This window comes from Taudactylus pleione, unplaced genomic scaffold (assembly GCF_031769625.1).
Source record: "Taudactylus pleione unplaced genomic scaffold, aTauple2 ptg000085l, whole genome shotgun sequence".
Classification (NCBI taxonomy): domain Eukaryota; kingdom Metazoa; phylum Chordata; class Amphibia; order Anura; family Myobatrachidae; genus Taudactylus; species Taudactylus pleione.
Genome location: NW_028284487.1, coordinates 15299097 through 15317848, shown reverse-complemented (window position 1 = coordinate 15317848; position 18752 = coordinate 15299097). Strand labels below are relative to the sequence as shown.

The window sequence follows — 18752 nt, the reverse complement described above, 5'->3', positions numbered from 1 at the left end:
ATACCTCTGCTATGTCAAGCGCTGGGTATAAATTGTTTAAGTGCATATTAATTTGTATCTGTATCTACATTTAGCTTTATCCTCTATACTGAAAAATACTAATACATTTGTATACTGTAGCTGAGAAAACGTATTTATTATATTGATGTTAAATATTCTTTTCCTCCTCCTTCAGCATTATACGGTGGTAATTCTCATCAAGCCATAGGGGAAATAAGTTGGTGGCAGTGTTGGTTACATAGTTGTCATTGTTACATAGATGATGACGTTGGTATAAAGATGATGGCGTTGGTACAAAATTGATGGCGTTGGTACAAAATTGATGGCGTTTGTACAAAGTTGATGACGTTGGTACAAAGTTGATGGTGTTGGTACAAAGATGATGGCGTTGGTACAAAGATGACGGCGTTGGTACAAAGATGATGGCGTTGGTACAAAGTTGATGGTGTTGGTACAAAGATGATGGTGTTGATACATGGATGATGGTGTTGGTACAAAGATGATGGCGTTGGTACAAAGATGACGGCGTTGGTACAAAGATGACGGCGTTGGTACAAAGTTGATGGTGTTGGTACAAAGATGATGGTGTTGGTACATAGATGATGGTGTTGGTTCAAAGGTGATGGTACAAAGGTACTGGCGTTGGTGATGGCGTTGGTACAAAGGTGATGATGTTGGTACAAAGGTGATGGTGTTGGTAGAAAGGTGATGGCATTAGTTGTTGTGGGTCATCACTAGATGCTGGGGCTAAGTTTCTTATTTTTTCCTGGATGCCTTATTTTTCCTTCTTTTTGCCCGGATGGCTGGATGTTGATGCGGGTCTTTCCGTTTCCTTTCCCAGGCATAGTGTGGGTCATTTCTCATAATCTAGTAAACATAAAGAAAACTGTTATCCAGCTATTTAGGGTCACATTCAGCTCACGGTCTGCTAGTTGGACTTCCGCACTCTATAATAAAGGCTCACGTCTTGTTGGACCCTGAATCTGTTTTTATAGCCTGTGACTGTCAGATATGTAACACATTCTTGAAGAGCTGACCTAAAAAATAGCCTATTAAAAAAGTCACATGCAAAATATCATATTTCCACCCATATGTGAAGCTTGACATGCATTCTGGGCAGCAACAGTAACATAGGCACATGGATTACACCAGGCACACATCACAGGCACTTACAGTATGTCCCATTTGCACCCATGCTTAAACCATCTCCTTTATGTCTAATAAATGCATACACTCTTAGGTATAGGTACAGCTGCTAAAACCTCTCAAGAGCAAGTATATGTGTACCTGGACACACCATGCTGCAATGCAAGGGGTGAACAAACATTTATTAGTTGTTTTGCATGAAGGATAAATACTGGTTGCATAAAATGCTGGACGGGGGGGGGGGACTATCAGAGGAAAACACCAGTCAATCACAAACAGTCTGCAAGTCCAGCAGCCATCATCATCATCATCCTTTACTTTACTGTACTTGGACAAAGTTAGAACTCCATTGCCCCCCTAATGCAGGAGAAAGGCATAGGTGGATATAGCATGTGTGTACCACTGTTCTGGGTACTCTCAGAGCAAATTCATGCAAGACTCAACATTTTCCCCATTTTCTTTGTTATATTTAATTACGGCTTTATGCATCATTACTGATATGTAGGAGATATTGCCAGTATCTCCTACATTATCATAACATAGGCAATGTGCAGTGGTCATCTGACTAAGGAGGATAACTCACAGCTATGTTAAAGCAGCTTTGAAAGTCATAGGGACATTGCCGGGACAGCCGTTTACACAACAGCTATTCCAGCTGACCATTCTTATTACATTCTGCTGAAAAATAATTTCTTATTGTCTTGATTCGCAATGATAAGAATATAGGGTGATTGGGCTGACAATTGTATAGGTGCATATGACGGTGTAATGGTTAGCGTTACTGCCTCACAGAAATGAGGTCATGGGTTCAATTCCCACCATGGCTCTAACTGTGTGGAGTTTGTATATTCTCCTTGTGCTTGCGTGGGTTTCCTCCGGGTACTCCAAAAATATACTGGTAGGTTAATTGGCTCCCCACAAAAATTAACCCGTGTGTGTAGGTGTGTGTGCATATGATAGGGAAAATAGAGTGTAAGATCCACTGGGGCAGGGACTGATGTGAAGGGCCAAATATTCTCTCTGTTAAGCGCTGCGGAATATGTGTGCGCTATATAAATAACTGGTAATAATAATAATATGCAGTAGCGTTGCAGGAATGTTAACGAATAAATGGCTTATAACGCTCCTGCAATGGTCAGAATCAGGAGGTTGCATCTTATGGGCTGTTTAATATTTGTCAGCCCTGACCTCCTGATCCCATAGAAGTCCGCACACACTGAGCTATGTGTGTACAGGCCTGACAGTGAGCATTTACCCAATCAGCAGAGTAATGGATTAGGTGTGTCAGGCCTGCGTACCCTCCCGATTTGGTCGGGAGCCTCCTGAATATCGGGTGCCGCTCCCGACCCCCCGGAAAGGCACGCAAGCCTCCCGGCTGTCGGCTGACCCCCCGACTACAAGTAGAAACCCCCCACAGCGGGGGTCCCGATGACGCGATTAGCGCTAAATTGCGTCATTGCGGCTCCGCCCCCTGCTTCAGAATGCCTTTATTTTCAGCATTGTGAAGAGGGGGCGGGGCCACGATGACGCAATCATGTAGACACGCCCCTGGCCCCGCCCCCATTAGGCATCAGTGCCCGGTCATGCCCCCCGCTGTGTGCAGGCATTCAGCTCCCTCCCGGAAGGAGGGAGCTGAATGTCGGCAACTATGAGGTGTGTACTGTACCTAGCTTAAGGCAGAGACTCCATACCCTACATCACTGATCACACATCAGTAATAACTACGTTATATGGTTTTGTGCAACACACAAAGCTCATTACCCTTGCCAAATGCTCTAGAATGGGATTATGGGCCTGATTCAGAGCTGAACGCTCTGACCAGAGCGCTCGCTCTGTATCAGGGCCCTCCTACCTTTTTTTAGAGCGTCCTCTTGACCATCGTGACCATCGGGCTTGCGACGTAGACCCTGTGGTAGGGTCTCGCTCCTGCAAGCCCTGGAGTGATTTTGGCTCTATCAGAGCCAAAATCACTCCCACTGACATCACTAGTGGGGCTGGCTTGAGACGGTAGGCGTTCCCATGGGAACGCCTCCGTCTGGCAGGCACGCCCCCGGCACGCCCACCAAAGGGGGCGTGCTGTCAATCAACATCGACAGCACGCCCCCTTTGGTGCGAGACCCGGAGTGATGGAGAGCCCGTCGCTCTCCGGGTCTCGCGCATGCGCACGACGGAGCTCCCTCCGTCGTGCGCATGCACAGTGGGGGACATCGACCCGCTTGCGAGCGTACTGCCACTCACGAGCGGGTCTGAATGACCCCCTATGTTGGTTGGAATTACATGTTTATCAGATACATTACACATTACACTGCTTACAGAGAGGTTTTCTTAATGACTCCCATTATGGTCCATGAAATTCTCCTACATTTATTTATTCTAATAAATTACTCACCACTTCCAGTTCTTCACGTGCAACAAATGTCCTGTGCTGCATCCTCACCCAAAACCTGTTCTTCAACATGTCAAACGTCTCAAGTGGAATAGGAATGTCAGCATCACAGTACATTGTAAAGTAAGAGAAATTCTCCTCTTCCATTTGATTAGCCAGGAACCTGTGGAAACAGAAGACCACGAGAAGTAAGTCTGTGCCATCTAGCCATCAAATGTGCAAATCATGTCTTAGTTTCTATCAATAGGACCTACCATGTCTGTCACAGGTCCCATTATGTTAAGTACAAGGCAATAAAGTAGACTGTGGTGTGGTAGGGGGAAGAGGGTGTATGTATCACAGGGTACAGCCCTTCGCTTGTGACAGTGCTGTAGATGCTGCTGACCTCTTATTACTCTGCACAATGTAATAATGAGTTTTCTTGAAGGCAGGTGATATAATATATAATATATAGTACCGCATGCAAGGGATGGGGGATTTGAGTACCCAGAAACCCACCCTGGACCATTTTTTTTTCAGATGGTATAGCCTTGTTTTTGACTGTGCACCAGCCGCAGGCCACCCACCCACGATCAGTGCTGCCCGGACACTGGCTTTTATATCACCTGACATGGAAGCGCTGACAGCTGAACCGGCAGGATCCGGGCAGCGTGCCGCAATTACAGTCCTCACAGGCACCTAGGAGGAGGTCTGCAGCTAGCAGCAGAACCCACACAAGTGTGCAAGACTGGATTAAGGCTTGTGGGGGCCCTGGGGCAACTAAATTGTGGGGGCCCCCACCAAGCCACACGGAGCTTACTTACCCCCACCCCACCCACCACACGGAGCCTAATCCTACTCCCCCATGTGTGTGTTAAACACGCACGCACACACACACATATATATGATATATATATATAGATATTTGTAGCAAATGATATATATATATATATATATATATAGATATATATATCATACTAACACACACATATATAGTATACACACATAAACACATACAAACACACTAACACATATACATACACAGTATACACACACTAACACATATACATATTAACACATGCATACACATATATACACACATACTGTATATACAATAGCTCATACACATATATACACACAAACACAGTACAAACACTTACTTGTATCCAGCAGCTTCAGGTTGCTAATGGGGACGGGCAGCTCACATCATTAGGCTCTGCCCCCTCACGCTGTAATGCAGTGATTCACGGTTGATTTCGAGGTGGGGCTTGTCATATTGGCTCTGCCCCCATTACGGCCGGTGAAGAGGGGAATTGGTCCATCGGGGGGGTGTTTTCTAAGCACTCAGAAATCCCCCTGCGTGGTCAAGAGTGGGGGCCCCTCTGTGTGTGGGGGCCACAGGATGACCGCCCCTGTCACCCCCCCTTAATCCAGACCTGCGTGTGTGTGTAAGCAGCTATGGGAGGCGCTCTGAAGGGGCACTTCCTCCATTGTCCACAACATATTCACCCCACTTAGGGCTGTAACTGTGTACCCGGAGTGTAATGTCGCGGCCGCCCAATACATGGCACCCCTTCCTGGCACCTGAGAAGCCACCATACACTAGTGGAGAGCTCTATGTCAGACCATCAGCTGCTGCCTTTGTCTATCTATAGCCTGTCTGCATGCGAATGCTACATTACAGTGTCAGCGGCTGTGACGCGGGGGCACTAAATTATAACTTGCCTCTGGGCATCTGGGATGAACTTACGCCACTGTGTAAGTATGCTATGTGCATGTATGCTCTATGTGTGTGTTTGTAAGTATGCTGTGTGTATATGCTACAGTATGTGTATGTATGCTGTGTGTATGTATGCCGTGTGAATGCTATGCAGCAGGCTCTGTACATACTCAGAAAAGAACGGGGGCTAGCAGAGTGATAAGTAACTATTACAGCTCTGGATATGTATCTCTGTGGCAGCTGGGTATATCCCCTACAGGGAGTATATAGCCCCAATATCTCACTTATAGCCCCTGTGTCATTTGGGCTGTTTAGTAAATGCATATAATCCTTTATTGTTCTTTATTGTTGGACATACAGTAATGGCTATAGATAAGTAAACAGCCCCCAACTTGCCTAAGAAGTTTTCTAGGACATTTGGGGGCCTATTCATCGAAACATAATTATCACATGTGAGTTCAAACACAGTTTAGGAGGCTTTCATCATGCCTCCTGCCCTTATCTATCACTTCCAAAAAACTGCTGTTTCTATGAAGCAGTATTTCGTAAGGGAGAAACTTTTCACTGCCTGTCTTACACAGGCTGCTGAATTCACTGCCCCCCCCCCGTATGATACGGGAACCCCCCTCCCCTCTGCGGGTGTACAATCCAGCACCCCCTCCCCTTGCAGGTGTACAATCTGGCCCTCCCTCCCACCCCCCACAGGTGTGAGACCCCCTTCCCTTGCTGGTATCCGACCCGCCTGCTTCATGACGCTGCATCTCCGTAACCCGGCTCACCTATATTCTTTCGGTGAGCTGGGCCACATGTCGGCTGTGCAGACACAGCAGGGAGGGATCTGAATAGATCCATGTGCTGTGTGGCTGCCATGTAAATCTTCACAGGCTACCATGTAAACAGCAGCCTGTGAAGATTATCGGAGGCTGAACGCCATCTCAGAGTGATGTTCAGTAACACCATCAAGTTCCAAAAAAATGCTTTTTCGGAACTTGATGAATGGCCCTGACACCTATTTTTTACAAAAGTATGTGAAAATGTTAATTTTTACATGCTTTTGTGAAAAATAAGTGATGATGAATAGGCCCCTTGGTCTCCAGATATACAGTAACTGAGTAATCAACAAATAAAAATACTTACAGAGCGCAGTAGAAATTGATGGAATTATACTCGCTCAGGGTCAGGTGGGCTCTCTGGAAGTAGGTGAACACCATGGCCAGTAAGTACTAGGATAGAAATACCAGTTACAGCGTCAGAATGGAAAAATACATGTGTACATAGCCCAGCAGTCCTATCTTCCACTGTTCAGCTCCCTGTAGCTCAAAAGGCAAACTATTGGGGGCATGGCTGTTGGATTTGGTGACATGGAGGATCTAATGGGCTGTTTCTGAGTCATACCCAAAATGGCTGTAATTGTGGGCAGCTGTGGAAACCTGCAAAACTGTCAGAGCCAGATTAACAACAGGGCCACTAGGGTGGTTGCCCAGGGCCCCCCACACATCGCTACACAGGGCCGGCTCTAGGGGTGTTCGACCAGTGCGTTCAAACAGGGGCACCACCCATAGAGGGCCCACCCCTCCCCAACATCCCGATTTCAGCAGGACAGTACTGTCCCACTATTCCACCCATGGGCCAAAGTGGCCCACGGGTGGTCAAATTGGGAGGTTGGGGACCCCCACCATCACAGCTGTGTGGCCGTGCCAGACCCTGGTGTCTGAATGGATGCTGCGCGCATGCGCGCGGCATCCATTCAGTAACGGGAGAGGGGCTGGGGGAAGCCCAGCTACTCAGGCTCTCCCCAGCTAGCCCGACGGTATTTGGAGGCGTGCCATGTGGGCACGCCTCCAAATAATGCCACATAGGGGCGTGGCCTATGGTAATTAGACCACACCCCCATTTTTGGCGCTGTTGGAGCGCACTGTAAAGAGCCGGCACAAGATGCTCCAACTCCTGGAGCCGCCTCTGTTGCTACATCACCAGCATTGGGGGCACTGTGGCATATGTGTATTGAGGATCCTGTGTGGTATAATGTAAACTGGGCACACTACATTGTTGTGCTGGGAATATTTACTCATTATACTTTTTTTAATAACATTGCCAGTATATATTATTGTCAATTTTATTGGCAGGGGCCCCCAGAAGTTAGTTGCCCTAGGGCCCCTATAAACATGAATCCATCCCTATTTACTACTTTATGCTAATGCGAGTATCTATGTAACTAATGAGGGGACAGTGGGTGTGCAAGCGGAAACCAGTGACGCCCATTGACCTCACACCGGCAGCCTCAGCCGTCATCATTAGTGTCTGCCCCATGCTAGGTACAAGAGATGTGTGAGTAACAGGCTTCCCTTCCCGTACACATGCCTTAGTAACTTGGAGCTTTTTATTCACCCCAACAACACTTCCACGATGCTCTACAAGTCAGGGTGGTTCCCAAATGCCCTATTACATGAAAACACCGATCTGGCCAATGTGGGACTGCCTCAGAATAGGACGGCATACACAATACTACGCAAAGTCGCTTCTGACGCAAATTGTCCACACTCAGGAGGGCATCTCATTACATCTCCCGGCAGCTGCAATATTTGCATATATTCGGATAACAGATGAGTACACATTAGCAGCTGTGACGGCATTAACGTATAACTCTGATCAGCCCCAAGTCCAAAAATATTAAATATGACCTTTCACTGTTTTCGTTTGCATTACCCTGGTAATAGGTAATATCAGCCTGGTTACTATATATTACACACTACAAATCTAAGAGAGTAATGGTGATGTAACAGTAAAATAAATACCTTGTCTGACATTCTCATGGTCTTATCCAATTTAAGGAATGCTTTGATGGTACTTTCTTCTGCAAACAAAAAAATAAAATATTGAAATCCTATATACTATAATGGGGAATATTTCTATACTCATTTCCTACAGGTAACAGAACATAAGTTGGTGTTGCCCATAGAAGCCATTTGGACATTTACTCTCATTTTTAAACCACTAGGAAATGACAGAATCTCATTGGATAAAAGGTATACCTGCCTTCCTACAGTTACCCATAACATACTCATCATGCTATTAATGTAGTCATGTAATGTATTAGACAAAACTTTGCTAGGGAAATTTGTCATACTAATGTTGGATCAGGACTGCTGGGTAGCTGGCAGAGGGCTGACTCTGGGCACAATACAGGACAGGCGGGGATGGATTATATGTGCTCTTTAATCTGTTATCACAGGAACACAACAGGGACCAGCATATCAAAGGCACTTCCAGGCTCTTAATAGTGATGATAATTATTTGCTCAATGCTTATCCCCTCCCCATTAGAATGTAAGCTCTCACAAGCAGGGACCTCTTCCCTCATGTGCTACTCCTTACACTTTCTTGTACTCCTTACTCCTCATAAGGGCACCTAACACGTCTCTGCCAACTCCCTACTGCTTATTGTGAGTGTTTTAATCACTATTGCAGAAATGTATATAATGTCCTTCACTGTACTGTAAATTACTTGTTTGTTTTTTTTGTTCACTTATTAGTTTTCTGTACTATGTAGGGCGCTGCGGAACACTTGTGGCGCTATATAAATAAAGGATAATACTAATAATAATAATAATTATAAAGGCTCTTAATAGTGATGATAATTATTTGCTCAATGCTTATAAGGGCTGTTACTTTAATTACCTACAAATACACAAGGCAGTGATGTTAGTCCTCTCTGTACTGCCATTTTTCAGTTATCTGAGATCTATCCGGGGCTTCATGTATTTCTAATAAGAAAATTATCATTGCATCCCTTATAAATATACAAGAGGGCGATATTGTGTAATACACTGATCTGTTGTACCCATTCTACTTTACACAAATAACCCCTTACAGGAGCTTGCCCTTCCTCTTACAAGTTCCTGACAATCAGGGATAGATTGTTAAAGTGGCCCTGAAAAAAATTATAAAAGTGACCTCAGTTAGGTGGGACCTGTTCACCTGTGGGCATTGCCAACACAAATGTAGGTGGAGTTAGAATAACATTTTCCTAGCAGTGTACAGTAAAAATATAAATCACATCATTTCTGCCTAACTGTACCCAAAACTTACAGCATCATATTGACATACAATACATAGATCGCCCCAGTAGACCACCATACAATACAGAGTGCATGTGCAATAGAGTCAGAAACCTAGTGACCACAATATAATACAAAGCATGTAAAAGGGACAGGCCTCCAGAGAAGAGGTAGGGGTGGTGCACTGTAGCAGACTGCATGGCCAATACCTTTAACACTTTATTCAGATGGCCGAGGATCAGTCCTGATGAGTGAGTCAGGTGCTGGGTAACAATCAGCAAATGATTAAAAAAAAAGCCTTCATCCAGCCACACAGCCATCAGCCTATTGAAAAAAGTCCAAGTAAGGCCTATGGCCAACACACCCCTGATCACATTTCACATAACAATAATTATTGCTGGCTGTATATTGTGATTTATTTACATCGGGAAGAATATTATTATAGGAATATTATTTGAACAATACATTTTATATGAATAATTCAAACCCAGAACCATTTTCAAGGTTTTGCTAGGAATAAGTTTTTATTTTACATAAAATGAAATGGTATATGTGCAGTATAGTCTCTTATTAATGTTGTTTGTGGTCCTAATAAATGTTAGTAAATGATAAGACAGCCTTACCCAGCAATCTGTAGAAGGCTTCCTTCTCATATCCTAGGTGAGGAGACGGGGAATGGCGGCTCAGATCTTCATAGAGGTTTAGTTTTCTCTTCTTTGCTCTGGGTGTCTGGGCTGTTGTCCTGTGTGATAAATGAATCTCTATTATATATGGTAATAATAATACATATTTTCATATGAAAGATAAGGGAAGTAATTCAGCACCCAGAAACGGCCCCACTTCCATTAATGTAGAAAAGCCCCTGTCTGTTCCCCAGCACATGAGGGACATAGATAAATGCAGGTGTGTTGGGACCATTTAAACACTGTTTTCTGGGCATCCATAAATTAGCCTTTGCGTTCTTACTCGCAGTAGGAGAGCTCTCTGTGTGTCTGGAGAATCGCTATGTATGTAAAAAAACATAAATTTAAAAAGTTTAAATCGTAAAATATCTAATTTATTTTTATATATAAAATAATAATAAAAAAATTAAACTCTTATACTATTAAAATAACTTATATATTTTATTTAAAAATGTTATAATAAAAATTATAAAATATAAATATTATGTATAATAAAATAAGTATAAATGAATAAATATAATTCAATTCTTCTGGTCAGGCAGATGTGACAACTGTCAGGAACTTGAGCTCACAGACAGTTAAACAACTGGCGTTGCCCTGGCAACCTGTTGTGCAGTGATGGTGCTAGTGCTGTTGCCATGGCTACAACCAGACTTAAAGGACCACTGATGCTAAAAACTACGTTACATAAGGGAACAACAGTAACATTTATAAGGCCAGATGTACTAAGCTCTGTGAAGTGATACAGTGGAGAATGATAAACGACCAACCAATAAGGTCCCAACTGTCATTTTTCATACACAGCCTTTAACATGACAGTTGGGAGCTGAGTGGCTGATCGTTTATCACGCTCCACTTTATCACTTTCCAGAGCTTAGTACATCTCCACCATAGTTACATATCTATCAAATATGTCACAAGTTCAGATATTTAACATAAATTAGTGATTGAAAATTATAGTCATATGCATACCAGTTATCCTGCATTTAGGACTATTGAAAGAACTTAAAGTTCACATCTTTTAGGTCCCTGACACATTGGTGTATTCTTGCAGTGTTCATAGAGGGTATGAGCAGAGGGTATGACAGCTATAAGGCCAATGCTGGGTTACCATTCCAAGGCACCTTGTTTTGCTGTTGACAGAACTGGGGCACCTTCTAAACATACTGTACATGGGTTTGATACATGCTCTGTGATATCCAAATGATGGCACCGATCTTGTCCCACAATTTTACCATAGGCCCAATGATGCAATGTTTCACACCTATATATCAGTAGTAGCGTGTCTGGTACTGTCTGCTACAGTATATGAGGGAAGCCTAAGGGGAATTTACAAAGGCCGGATTTACTATTCAGCAGCTTGGAGGGTGACTAAAACACCATCAATGTGCAGCTTTTAATATTTGCTAAACTGCTGCAAAACCACCAGAAAGTTGTGTGGAGGATTAATAAATGTATTATTAGTGCAATAATCATTGACTGAATAAAAGGGAAAAAAATATATAATTACCTTATAAGGGCATTTAAATCTGATTAATATATGAGTAGCCTAAATAAGTGATTTATTATATTAATAAACCAATATTATTTAGTATTTGTATAAGGTTTGTAATATGATTGATATTGGGGCCATTTGTGTTATTATGATAGATGCAACAATTACTATTTTATGCCACTATAAATGGAGACCACATCACAAAGTATTGTTTTCCCCATCAGCAATACATTTATTTGTTTCCTTTACCAATCATTCATATTTCCAGCTTAATATACTTAATACATGGTAAATATTCAGTTGGAGCCCTAAGACATTTATTCAATAACAATAATGCCCTCATAAGATAACAATGAATCTTCTTTACCTCTTATACCATAATGATTTCAGGCATAATAAATGTATGAGCCTCCCTGGTAGCTGTTTGGCAGATAGTGATGATAGAAAGCTTTTTGGGCTATCTCGCCTATCAGAAATACCTTATATGTTTAGTTGGTATTTCTGGCATTTGTTTGGTGGATCACAAATCCGCCACTTGACAAGCACGGTGGCCTCTATTCTATACTGGTGAAAGGCAGGGCATCAATTGTAGTGTTGAGTTTTGAAAATTATGGTTTTGCTGCACTTTTGTGGCTTTTTTGGTCTATAGTAAATTTGTTGGTTTCAAAACCACCAACAAAAAGACAAAAAAACTGATTTCTACAAACCAACCTTTAGTATGTTTCTCTCATGGGGGCCAACTCATTATCCTTAAAATAGGTGAAAATAAACAAGTTTCACCTACTTTTGTGAAAAGTAAGTTTTGTTAACGCTCATTAAACAGGTAACAGGCTGCTGACGACAATGCACAATACACAGTATCAATTCCTCACCTCTCCAGGGACAGACTAGGGGCCAGAATCATGGCATGGCCATGCATCAAAGTGGTATGCTTAGTGCGGGCATGCTGCGAGTCACAGAGGCATGGGGTAGTGCCACACCCCATATCTGTATGCCAGCCAAGCACAGTGCTGGGAGGAGGAGCTTCTTGACCAGGCCTTCAGGGATTCAGACTTGCCCGTCAGGCCATCAGCCCTTCTGGCATTTGACAGAAGGGCCAGGTGGCCAGTCCAGCTTCACCCCTCTCCCTGCAGACTGATCATTGTAGACATTTTGATGGCATGCACATGCAAGGTGAGGCAGCCCAGGAAGAGTGACCCTGACTCTGCCCCTGCACAGGACCAAACTATTTGTGTCTAATAAAACCTCACAAGGAAGTAGTTACAGCTCAGCTAATACAGAATTAGATTGTCATCCTCTCCTCATATAACCTCAGCACTTACCTAATTTAGCTGCATTTCCAGCTTGCCATGATGTTTAATACATCCCTACATACACACCCACAAATGTCCCTTCCTTAAGCAGTTGTGTATGTATAAATAAATTCCAGGGTTTCATGCACCTTAGATATTGCTCCTATCTTAAAGTGGTTTTTATTACTATATCAGAGGTTCCCAAATGCAGTCCTCAATGCACCCAACAGTTCAGGTTTTAGAGATATCCATGGCTGAGCACAGGTGCTTAAATCAAATAGACAGAGGTACTAATTAAGTCACCTGTGGTCAAGTATGGATATCCTTAAAACCTGGATTGTTAGCAGGGCCGACTCCAGGAGGAGCCACGCCCTGTGCAGATATGGAATCCAATGCTCCCTTACCCTGCGCACGCATTCGAAAAGGGACGTGGCCTAATTACCATAGGCCACATCCCCCAAAATTATGCTATTTGAGGGCATACCCATATGGCATGCCTCCCATTTAATATCAGTAGCTGGACTTCCCCCAGCCCTCTTCCTGCACTGAATGGTGCACGGAATGCATGGTTTTCAAGGGGTGCGCCCTCTATGGGGTGGCGCCCCTGTTTGACTGCACTGGTCGCACGTGCCTCGAGCTGGCCCTGACTGTTAGGGTGCCTTGAGGACCGAGTTTGGGAACTTTTATACAATATACAATAGTACCACACTGCAAATAACATCATCCCTCCTTAAGCTGCTGTCTTTATGCCCCCCCATGTGATTGTCATTATCTGCAACCCCACATATTGTCCACATCCTCCTTTCTTTATAATTAGCAGGACACCACCTGCATCCCCCCACCAAACACACACATATATTGCACCCCTCAAGTAGCTTGGTGTTCAACATTATAAAGAGCTGGTACCCCTATATTATATGGTTCCCCTTTTCAATTGCTTTGATAGGGGTTCTGCAGAGTTTATTATTGGCCCTTTAGAGAGTCCCCACTGACCCACTCTTAGGAATTGTGGCCCCCAAGGTAATTACGGCCCTTATCTGTATATCATTAATGCCTTGTAAATGACACTGGGTGATATTCAGAGGATGTGTTATAAAGACCTCAGTATTTAATTCAATTGCCATGCGTTCTTGGAATTACAGTACTTTAGTTCTTACAATTTATGTTAATAGCTTAGCCATATTGGATTCTAAAGTTACTATCAGAAAATCTAATTCAGACGTTAAATTCTGCAGCATTGCAATTGTTATTTCCCTGTCATCGACTTGGACTCCTACAGATGTTGAATGCGGAGATAAAGACAAGGGGCGGGATGCATGATGCATCGCATTCAGGATGCGATGCATTCCTGCCACTCTTCGCATGCATGCTGGCGTTAGTAATGTCAGTATGCATGAAGGAATGCACAAAAGGCCACTCTCCCGGTAAGAGCTGTCCTTTGCAAATGAGGGACTTCTGGGTCCAAGACCCTGAAGCCTCTCAGGCGTGCTGCTGCGCATGCGCAGAAGGACACACATGCTGCGGGGGGGGTGCTGGGAGGGCTTCAATAGGGTAACCCCAGCTAAAGGTGGCATTACCCACCGCATGCAAGCCTGGTGCATGTGAGAAATGCGATCAGACCCGCATTTTTGTGGTTTGACCGCATTTCTACCGTTGCTGCATCCCACCCAATATCTTGTCAATATAGTCATTCATACTTTTGTATTAACTCAATTTAGTGTTATAAAGCACTCCTCACCTCAGGTTTATTCTCCTCATGATACCTTTATCTTCCTACACTGTCTGCAGGGCTCTCCACATGTCATATGCTGACACCTTCCCATGAATTATGGAATAATCATTTTGCTCCACACTCAAGCCTATTGTTTCCATGTTCCACATCATCAGGTTAGGATTGTCATCTGGATAACTGGTGGTCTTCCACAACCTCTTAATTTAAGTTGCATCTCCATAGCGAACTTCCATGTTCGCTATGGAGATGAACCTCTCAAATTTGATCATAATCATGCTGGATGCTGCTGCTGTGTACATGCTGTTTGTTGAACCAAACACAGGACTCACTGTGTACTTCACAATCAGGGTACTATGGCGCTAGTGGTACCTGGGCCCATGACCTGTTGATATGTTCTATTGGTTTAAAATCATAGGATGTTAACAATAGGCACCAGCAGAATGTGAATATGGACTTTAAGCCACAACAGTGATCGCTAACCAGGCTTGCAGGTTTATTGTAGGAATACAGTGATACAGTGGTACAGACAGTAATGGCATCTGCTCATGTAATCATGGTGGGATTAAGGGGAAGATGACAGGGGCGGTCGCACTGGGGCCTCCACACACAAAAGGGCCCCCACACAGGGTTGTTGTGAACCTTCAATTATCGAGAACAGGTGCCCAGCAGCACCTGTTCCTGGAAGGGGGATGCCGCGGTTGTCCTGCATGCATGCATAGTGAGTACACACAGCTCTAAGCGGCTCCCTAGTCCCCTCATCAGCGTCATGTGACATATCATGTCCGTGATGCTGGTTGCTGATGAGGGGACTTGGGAGCTGCTTTGCGCTGTGTGCACTAACTCTGCATGCAGAAGTTGAACACAGGTCCGGAAGGTGAGTACTCAGGGGCATTGGGCTGGTCACTGTACACAAAAAGGGTAGCACTGTGGGGCATATTAGGGGAGCAATGGGGCATAGGGGTGTCCATTTTATTGTAGGGTGCCCCCACAATTTAGTAGCCCCGTTGGCCCCACAAGATTTAATCCAGCCCTGCATGTAATCTAACTTCTTACCACCCACTGCTTCACTGACTGGTGATTTAATATAATCATTTATTCTATTGCAGGAACTTTAAATTAAATTGAAGCATTAAGTAAGTTCTAATTATTTTAGTTGAGTCAGTTTGTATTATGCTGTTACTGTATGTTAAAAATATTAATATTTTTAACTACTTAAAACCTTCTTGTTTCACATGATAAGTAACAAACACAATATACCCCTATTTGTAGAGTGCAGTGATACCATTGTATTATATTTAGATCTTTTAATCTTTCTTGGTAAGTTTGGTGATTCAGACTAGGCAGGGGTGGATTGGGATGGAAAACCAGCCCGGGAAATCTGTGGTAGCAGCCCTAATGGGGGCGGGTCTGTTGAGGGGGCGGGGTCTGTGAAAGGGGGAGAATAATTCCATCCAGGAGCGGTGCTAGGGTGTTTGGTGCCCTCCTGCAAATTATTACATTTGCGCACGGTACACAAAGAGGCGTGGTCTCACAAAAGGGGGCATGGTCACACAATAGTATCCCTAATTCATATTAAACCACACAGTAGTACAATCTTATTCACATTACACCGCACATAGCGCCCATGATTCACATTACACCACATAGTATTGTCCCCTATTCCCGTTATGATAGTAGTGCCCCTTATACACAATGTACATAGTAGTGCCCCTTATGCATTGTCCAGATTAGTAGTGCCCCTTTTGCAATGCCCACAGTAGTAGTGGTGCCCCTTTTTGCAATGCACCCTGTAGTAATAGTGTCCCTTTTGCAATGATCCCTATAGTAACAGTGCCCCCTATGCAATGCCCGCTGTAGTAGTGCCCCTTATGCAGTGACCCCAGTATTAGTGCCCCTTACGCAGTACCCCCAGTAGTAGTGCCCCTTACGCAGTGCCCCCAGTAGTAGTGCCCTTTATACAGTGCCCCCAGTAGTAGTGCCCCTTACACAGTGCCCCCAGTAGTAGTGCTCCTTACACAATTCCCCCAGTAGTAGTGCCCCTTACGCAGTGCCCCCAGTAGTAGTGTCCCTTACACATAAAGTCACAGACACACACACACACAAAACAAAATACTATACTTACCTGAAGCCCCGCTCCTGTGTCCACCGCTGTCTAAGTACTGCGTCCTCGGGTTGGGCAATATGGGAGAGATGTCATCACGTCTCTCCCTTCACCCACTGCGGAAGCAGGAAGGCGAAGCTTAGGAGTGAGCTCCAGCCTCCGGCTGCCGCTTCAGGGAAGGAGCTGCTGGTCACCCACTGGTAACAAAATCCTGGGACATGGAGTAGGCAGCGGCTGCTCCTCTCCAGGCCGCCACTTCCCTGCAGCGCAGGGCTGGATGGTTACGTTGCGCTGGCCATGGCCACAGACACACACACACACAAAACAAAATACTATACTTACCTGAAGCCCCGCTCCTGTGTCCACCGCTGTCTAAGTACTGCGTCCTCGGGTTGGGCAATATGGGAGAGATGTCATCACGTCTCTCCCTTCACCCACTGCGGAAGCAGGAAGGCGGAGCTTAGGAGTGAGCTCCAGCCTCCGGCTGCCGCTTCAGGGAAGGAGCTGCTGGTCACCCACTGGTAACAAAATCCCGGGACATGGAGTAGGCAGCGGCTGCTCCTCTCCAGGCCGCCACTTCCCTGCAGCGCAGGGCTGGATGGTTACGTTGCGCTGGCCATGGCCCTAACCCTCCCAACCCGTAGCCTACACCTAACCCCCTTAGTGCCTAAACCTAATCTATCAACCCCCCCTCGTAGCCTAAACTTAACCCTCCCCTTAGTGCCTACCCCTAACTTTCTCCCTAACTTCAGTACTTACCTCAGGTATTCTGATAAGTGTCGGGATTCCAGCGATGGCTTTCTGACCGCCGGAATCTCCACAGTCAAAAATATAACCACATCAATAATAATAATAAATTCTATATTTAATATTTTGAATTAAATATACACTGTATATATTTAATTTAAAATATGATATACATATTACCTTATTAAAGACATATATTATAAATATTTAAAATAAAATACTTACCTTTTTTTCTGCAACTATTTGCTTCTTCTGTTCTCTCCAGTTTCTTCTCTTCAGCTGGATGGCATTGGCACTGGAGACTGCCTTTCTTCAGATAGCCAGGTCAGGTGGGGAGTAGAGCCAGGTCAGATGGGGAGGGGAGGAGAGCCAGGGTCAGGTGGGGAGGAGAGCCAGGTCAGATGGGGAGGGGAGGAGAGCCAGGTCAGGTGGGGAAGAGAAAAGAGCCAGGTGGGGAGGGGAAGATAGCCAGGTCAAGTGGGAAGGAGACGAGAAAGGAGGGGACTCGGAGAGGTCCAGGTCACTGGCCCGATTTGCAGATTTTTTAAAAAGGAGGCAGAGCCAAATGTCAGGAGGGGCGGAGCTTAGCTGTGGGCCATGACAGGCAGCTCCGGTAAAAGAATGCTTGGCAGGTCCGTGCAGGCTCCTATGTCCTCCTGTGCTGTCTGCTGTGTGTGTGCAGGGCAAGGCAGATTGCTGCAGAGATGCCAGACTCCGAAGAGTGGTGACTGATGGACTCCACAAAGGCTTATGGGAGGAGCTGCTGTGGCTGGGCATGTGCAGCAACTCCCCCGGTGGCCATTTTATTTGTTTACGATCGCGCCAGCCCGGCCATTAGCAGTTCAGCAGGGGTGAGTGAAGGAAGGGTGGTGGCCACTAAAGGGAACACAAGGGCTGGCTCAGCGGGAACCAGCCCGGTGTCCCAGCGGCCCAATCCGCCCCTGAGACAAGGGATGGACAAACGGCGGTCCCGTATCAACTTTTACATTAATACAGTATCGGCAACACTGTATTTAATAACCGCAAATATGATTCATCTTCTCCAGGATCAATATCAATATTGCACATGTGCAGTTAAGGAGTCGGTAAGGTCTCGCTTGCACAGTTGGAGAATAAGGGAAAGGTCACGCTTGCACAGTTGGAGAGTAAGGGAAAGGTCATGCATGCACAGTTGGAGAATAAGGAAAAGGTTGCGCATACGAAGTTGGAGAATCATGAGAAGGTCACGCATGCACAGTTGGAGAATTAGCGGAAGGTCACACATGCACAGTTGGGGAGTCAGGGTAAGGACACACATGTGCAGTTGGAGAATTAGCTTAAGATCATGCCTATGCAGTTGGAGAATTAGCAGAAGGTCACGCATGCACAGTTGGAGAATAAGGGAAAGGTCATGCTTGCGCAGTTGGAGAATAGG

General features: G+C 44.9%; 1 protein-coding gene across 1 annotated transcript; it reads right to left on the bottom strand.

The window, feature by feature from the left end:
- Positions 1-756: 756 nt before the first annotated feature.
- On the bottom strand, positions 757-9997 carry LOC148532069 (speedy protein C-like). Its single transcript, XM_088468291.1, has 5 exons — positions 9912-9997; positions 8027-8085; positions 6369-6454; positions 3536-3695; positions 757-867 (listed from the first exon to the last, which is right to left on the bottom strand). Exons 2-5 carry the CDS (start codon positions 8042-8044, stop codon positions 757-759), a joined length of 375 nt encoding a protein of 124 aa, XP_088324417.1. The 5' UTR covers positions 8045-8085; positions 9912-9997.
- Positions 9998-18752: the final 8755 nt, after the last annotated feature.

Excerpts from the sequence above, each read along its gene's own strand:
- LOC148532069 (XM_088468291.1), bottom strand. Across the intron at positions 3,696-6,368 it reads ATCAATTTCTACTGCGCTCT|GTTCCTGGCTAATCAAATGG; the intron begins GTAAGTATTTTT and ends CTGTTTCCACAG. Across the intron at positions 868-3,535 it reads CACGTGAAGAACTGGAAGTG|ATTATGAGAAATGACCCACA; the intron begins GTGAGTAATTTA and ends TATGTTTACTAG.